At 45.6% G+C, this 6,736-nt stretch overlaps 1 protein-coding gene across 1 annotated transcript; it reads left to right on the top strand.

The window, feature by feature from the left end:
* The first annotated feature begins 247 nt into the window (after positions 1-247).
* mrgbp (MRG/MORF4L binding protein) lies at positions 248-5,960 on the top strand. Its single transcript, XM_033627906.2, has 5 exons — positions 248-490; positions 1,163-1,284; positions 1,398-1,479; positions 1,947-2,021; positions 3,455-5,960. Exons 1-5 carry the CDS (start codon positions 349-351, stop codon positions 3,670-3,672), a joined length of 639 nt encoding a protein of 212 aa, XP_033483797.1. The 5' UTR covers positions 248-348; the 3' UTR covers positions 3,673-5,960.
* Positions 5,961-6,736: the final 776 nt, after the last annotated feature.

The raw sequence follows: 6,736 nt of genomic DNA, 5'->3' as shown, positions 1-6,736 counted from the left end.
TGTGCCTTTACTTCTCTTTTCTTTGCTTTGTTTTTATTTTCATTTTGCAATAATCCTGACAAGACTTGATGTACCCTGCATTATATTGATTATGTGTTCTACTATGTGTCAAATGTCTGCATGTGACGTACACATTGTTTGTATGACTTGAAATTTCAATAAAGTAAAAAACAAACAAACCCGATTTTAATATATCAAACCCGATTCTAACATTTATTCTGAAAGTCTTTGCCCGGAAGTAGTGTGTAAGTTCCGGTCGCCGGTAGAGGTGGACCGTAGCCGTTAGCAGTGTTAGCAGTGTTAGCTTCTGTTAGCAGTGTTAGCTCGTGTTTAGCCTTATTGTTGAAGATGGGGGAGGCAGACGTGACGCTGAATCAGACCGATGAGAAGCCTCCAGACTCCGGCCTAGTGCCCGGGGAGGACTCGGTGGTCTGGAGCCATGAGGTGGAGGTCTGTCTGTTTCACGCGATGATCGGTCACAAACCTGTCGGTAAGACTCCGCTAACGTTATCAGCCCGGTAACGGCTGTCCGGTCCGACCAGTTCACCCAGTGTGCCTCAGACTGGGAGTCACAGACTGTCTCTGGAAGTCCTGTAGATTATATTTGATCTAATTAGGATCAAACTGAGGATCAGAAACAGTGTTAATGAAATAAATTCAGATTAAACTCAGAGCACAGAGGAGATGTGTTGCTGCTGTGTGGAGGAAGTAATCAGAGTACTCACTGAGACATACGTTACTACAAGTAAAAGTACAGCATTGAAAGCCTCCCTGCAGCAACAACACTACCTGATAAAGTATGTTGTTGTTGTTGTTGTTGTTGTTGTTGTGTGGGGCAGAAGGCTGAACTCTTAGTTTTATAACGTGTGTGAAGAAGACATGATGATGATGATGATGATGAGTTAGATAGTTTAGCAACACGTCAGTAACTCTGACCGACCTCAGATGACAGTTGATGATAGATCATGTTGGTTTGATTTTAAGTGGTTAAATTCATTCATCACTTCATTAATTCATTCAGTCATTAATGTGACCTGAGACTGTTCAGTGACTCTGTCATGTTCTCCCACACTGTGTAACTGTGTGCTGTGTAAATAAAGTTTATTATAGTGTAAACAGTGTGTAGTTCTCTGTGTGTAACCCTGTGTGTGTGTTCGTTCAGGTGTGAACCGTCACTTCCACATGATCTGTATCAGAGACAAGTTCAGTCAGAACATCGGACGACAGGTTTCCTCCTCCGTCATCTGGGATCACCTGGGAACCATGTACGACATGCAGGCTCTGGTGAGGATACACACACACACACACACACACACACACACACTGTGTCTGTGCAAGAGCTCTCATCATTTCTGAATCTGTGTGTGTGTATGTGTGTGTGTGTGTGTGTGACGCAGCACGAGTCGGAGATCTTACCGTTTCCAAACACAGAGAAGAGCTTCTGTCTGCCTGATGACATCATCCAGGAGGTGAAAGAAGGTGAGAACATGAATCAGAATGATAATAATTCGTATTTTATTGCAGGTGTGTGAACGTCACACACTAACAGTCAGTGACACGTGACGATATGGTGCCTGCAGCTCCTCTCTGCTGCCAGCTGACCTGATGATGGCGCTGGATCAGTAAAGTTGTTAAAGAGTTCATCCTGAGATGAACATGAACGATTAACCAAAGCTGTTTCTGTTCGAGGAAAAGTTTGTGTCTTCAGCAGCAGCTGCTGACAGACGGCTGGTTAGAGGTCAAAGGTTGTGGTTCAGACAGAACACACACACACAGCACTTCATTAACACTGAAGCTCCGCTCACGTCTTGGTCTGACTGGATACTCAGCTGGTGGTGTTTTGATGCAGCCACTCAGAGTCACTCTGCGGAGTCAAGTCCCTCTGATGGGACATTTAAAGTTGTTAAACTCTGTGTGTGTGTGTGTGTGTGTGTGTGTGTGTGCAGGGAAGCTGGGCTCAGAGGAGGAGACCAAAGAGGAGTTCAGGATGGAGCGAGAGCCTCCAGCTACACATGAAGAAGGTACTCGTCATCTTCACAGTGCTGTGGTCACATGACCCGTCCTGGGAGCTGAAAGGGTTAACATGTATGAGCTGAACACAGAGACCCTCTGAGGTGAAACAGTGCTGCTGCCGTCACACCAGAGTCAGTGAGACGAGATAAATGTCCTGTCAGAACAAGAAGACATGAACGTGTCGTCTCTCAGCAGAGACAACCAGTCTGACTTTACCTCTGAAGACAGGAAGCTGTTATTGATGTTGTTTCAGCCGCTCCCTGTGAATTCTGTCAGACTTTGAAACTTTGTCCAATCACTGCAACTTTACTACAAATGTAAATATTTAAAGGGATAGTGCACCCAAAACTGAAAATTCAGCCATTATCTACTCACTCATATGTCGAGGGAGGCTCAGGTGAAGTTTTAGAGTCCTCACATCACTTGCAGAGATCCAAGGGGAGAGGAGGTAGCAACACAACTCCACCTAATGGAGGCTGACGGCGCCCCAGATTCAAACGTCCAAAAACACATCATTGAAACCACAAAATATCTCCATACTGCTCGTCTGTAGTGATCCAAGTGTCCTGAAGCCCCGACATAAAAAGTTGTTTGGAAAAACCTCATTTGAACTCTGTTTTTAGCCTCATTGTAGCCTGTAGCTCTGACTGCCTCTCTGGGCACCGCGCTCACGTGTGCAATTGTGTGAGACCATGAGACATGGGCACCGCCTTCATGGGTGTGTGCTTGCTTTCGCTGGTCTTGGACGAGCAGTATGGAGATATTTTGTGGTTTCAATGATGTGTTTTTGGACGTTTGAATCTGGGGCGCCGTCAGCCTCCATTAGGTGGAGTTGTGTTGCTACCTCCTCTCCCCTTGGATCTCTGCAAGTGATGTGAGGACTCTAAAACTTCACCTGAGCCTCCCTCGACATATGGGTGAGTAGATAATGGCTGAATTTACATTTTTGGGTGCACTATCCCTTTAAACCAGGTAAAAACTGATGTCACTATAGAGCAGCGTGTTGATTCTGTCTGTTGATCACGAGGCTGCTGCAGGACAGACTGACAGAGACGGGCTCAGACTCAGAGTGGTGAAAACGTACATCAGTAACAGACGCCATATTTCATACATATAAATCATCATGGACTTTTTATGGTCAGAATGTCTCACCGAGACATTTTGGTGTTTTTTACTTTTGTCTTTGCAGAGTGAGTTGGTTTGTCCTCAGGTCTGATGAAGGTTACTGACGGAAAGAGACAGACAGACAGACAGACAGACAGAGACACATTTGAAAAGAAACCAAAAGAAGTTTGAGATGAGAACAGAAAAATGATCTTCTGATTTCTGTGTGTGAAAAAATTATGTTTCTGTTTCTTCATCACATTTGTCTCCTCTCGCTGTTTGTCTGTCTCTGTCTGTCTGTCTCTGTCTCTGTGTCCCTGTCTCTCTGTGTCCTCAGGCAGTAACTCATCGGTGAAGATGTCAGAGCGAACCAGCAGTAGTCGGGACAAGGAGCGAGAGCGAGACAAGGAGAAGGGAGGAAGTGAAGGAGGAGCGTCAGGAGGAGGGGGAGGAGCCAAAGAGGCGGAGAAGAGGAAGAGGAGCCGGGCGGCCGAGAAACTGCTGTCGTCTTCCAACCCGGCGAGTCCGGGAGGAGCCAAGAGGAGACGCACCTGAGAGGAGGACAGACAGAGGGACAGAGACAGTGTGTGTGGAGGAGAGAGGAGAAGAATCTGCCGTCACAGGACTCAAACCTGCGAGCTGTGTGTCACATGACTGTCTGCTGTCTGACCTCCAAGGCGCATTGGATGAAGGAGGAGGAGCCTGATGTGTGTTCACTGCAGAGTGATGATGACGATGATGATGACCACAGCCTGACAGAATCTGTCTCGTTATTTTCAGTTTAGTTCTGATGTCGTTTTCTCTGAAGCTTTTAGTCTCAGTTTGATGTCTGTCCAGTTTGTCCCGTGTCCTCTCTCAGACTCATCGTCACGCCCCTGTAACACTGTCCCACACATGATGGACCGTTTAAAGCCCTTCACTTCCTGTCTTCCTCAGTCTGACAGCGACCATCACAGGAAGGACACGCTGCGTTTAGTTTTGGCTGCCGAGCAGAAAAACTGCAAACACTGATACTCTTTGGTTAGTGAGGATAGCTGCCGATAGCTACCAGGGAAAATGACAGTGCATCCACTTCCTGTTTTGGTCGTGCAGTTGTTGACGCACTTCCTTTGTGCCATAAATGGAAAACCTTTTCACACAGAGATGGCGCTAAAGAGCCACCACAAAGTCACGTCTTTATTTTACACAGAACCAAACGACGGCGGCGTCATGTGGCTCCAGTGTGTGATGTCAGACAGCATGATGACATCACAGAGTCAAAAGAAGCGTGACATGTAACACAACAGCGTCGGCCTCTAGTGTGACATATAACAAACATGTCCACAGCTCTTTATGAACAATAACAATGACATCACATGTCAATAACAATCATTTAGCGTCCCTGTTATATGGCGGCTGATCTCGTCCTCTGCTTGGAGGGTAAGGAGCTCCTGTTAGCTGCTAACTGCTAACAGCTGCCCTTAAATCTCCTGTGGTGGGTCGCACACATCATCAGTCCGTCACACCCGTCCTGTCAGCTGTCCCTTTGACACAGGTGTTGATTTGGTGCGGTCACTACCTTGGCTGCCGGCCTAAAGGTGACGCAACTCCGTCCTCCACTCCACGGTCGCATCTTTTGTACAGAGCGGTGAGGCAGAATAACGGTGCCACATTTACGCCCTGAACAGGAAGTGTAAATGGAGCTAGTTCCTTTATTTTCCCTGGCAGCAGACACCATGAGAGTGATGTTGACAGGAAGCCAATGTAAACACAGATGGTGTCATTCTTCTGTAGCCACGGTTACTCTGAATCAGTGTTTAAATTAAAGCAACAAACTCAGTTCAAACCGAAGCAGCGGAACCAGACGGCGCCTTTTTTTCCACACAGTTTCTGTTTTTCTGAAAACATGCTGCCTACATTTCCCACAATGCAGTTGTCCGAGGTTTTGGCCGTGTTGTGCCAGTAGCAGCTGATGTAGCTGGAGCCTGCAGCAGAGACGAGCGGCGGCCTGCAGAGGTCTCACTTCCTGATAACTCCACGCCGCCATGTTTTATTCTTTTATAGTCTTCAGCAGATGCTGACTCGAGTGACATCACAGGAGGACGTTCCTCAGACTTGACACAGTCGGTCAGAGACGCTGACGGCTTCATACTGCTGCTGAAACATGCACCAGACTCTGTCCCTTAAGACTGGCCCTCAGCTCTCAGGTGTCTCTGTGTGTCAGGTGTGTCTGTGTGTGTCAGGTGTGTCAGGTATGTCAGGTGTGTCTGTGAGCAGCCTGCAGGAAACAGCAGGTGTAAACGTTTCCTGTCGCCATGTCACAGAAAGGTTTTTATTTACAGCCCTGATCAATACTCTTTGGATAAAGATTCAACATGATCGATCATCAAGTCTCTGTCAGGAACCACACGCAACCAGTGCGTCAATAATAATTCTGTTTTTATCATCATTATCTTAAACATCAGGAAGTCAGCTGTTATTGAGACTAGAGAGAGGACTCGGGTTTTATTGAGACTAGAGAGAGGACTCGGTTCATGTCTCGATGTGACTTGTTGCGGTCAGCAGCTCAGTGAAGATCATGTGACGATGGTTCAGGAGGTTTTTATCAGCTGACTGTTAAATATGAGGCAATAAATCTCAGCTGTCATGGTTTTTTTTTTTTAATGGATATTACTGAGTGTTTTTTATTTTCCTGTGTGTGTGTGTGTGTGCGTGTGTGTGTGTGTCAGAGCTGACCACAGAGTCAGCTGACAGCTCATCTTCAGACCTTCAGAATAAAACGTTGGCGGACATGTTTAATTTATTGATGTGTGCTGAGCTGATGTTTGAAGCTGTTTGTGTCATTAAAGATGAACTCAGATCAGGCCACGCCTCCTCGTCTTACTCAACACATTTAACTTCAGCTGCTCGTTCTCAAGTGTTCACCTTTAATTTCATGTCACATCTCAGAGAGAAACACTCAGAGAGAGACTGCACAACAGTTTAGTGTTTAGAAAAACATTTGAACTGAAACTTTAGATTATTAAAAAGAGACGTTTGTGTTGATTAACTGATCAAACGTTTATAAAGAAGTTAAAATTATTTTGACTGACAAACTGTGACATTAAAATTCTGTGTCTGCATAAACACACCAACAATCTGACGCACTGACAGAATATATTTCATATATACTGAATATTTCTGGACTGAAGTAAAACCTCTAACGGAGGTGAGAACACATCGCTGAGGATGTTAAACATCAGTATAAAGAGCTGAAGTGTCAGTTTCATACAGCAAAGGGTTGTGGGTAGAACTGGAACCTGCACCTGCTGCAGTGAGGACACGGTACATTGTGTACCTGCATGAAGAAAACAAACAGATTTTGATCAGATGAACTTTAGGACAGAGTGATTTTAGGTTTTTAGCTGAACTTCCTGTTTGTTTTTTCTGGTTTCCTGTTTGGATCAGTTATTAAATATGTATAAATATAAAGTCAGATTGATTAAACAATCTGCTGTCGGTCACAATCAAACCAGCAGACTTTTATTGTGAAGTTGAAGAATCCTCAGGCTGATGCCAAATAAATTTCATAATAAGCTGGAGGAAGCTGCAGTGTGTCCATGTGTCCACAGGGGGACGCTGTCCTCCTGCTGAGGGACCG

This window comes from Epinephelus lanceolatus, chromosome 8 (genome assembly GCF_041903045.1).
Source record: "Epinephelus lanceolatus isolate andai-2023 chromosome 8, ASM4190304v1, whole genome shotgun sequence".
NCBI lineage: Eukaryota > Metazoa > Chordata > Actinopteri > Perciformes > Serranidae > Epinephelus > Epinephelus lanceolatus.
Note: the sequence above shows the minus strand (reverse complement) of the source record. Positions and strands in the feature narration are given on the sequence as shown.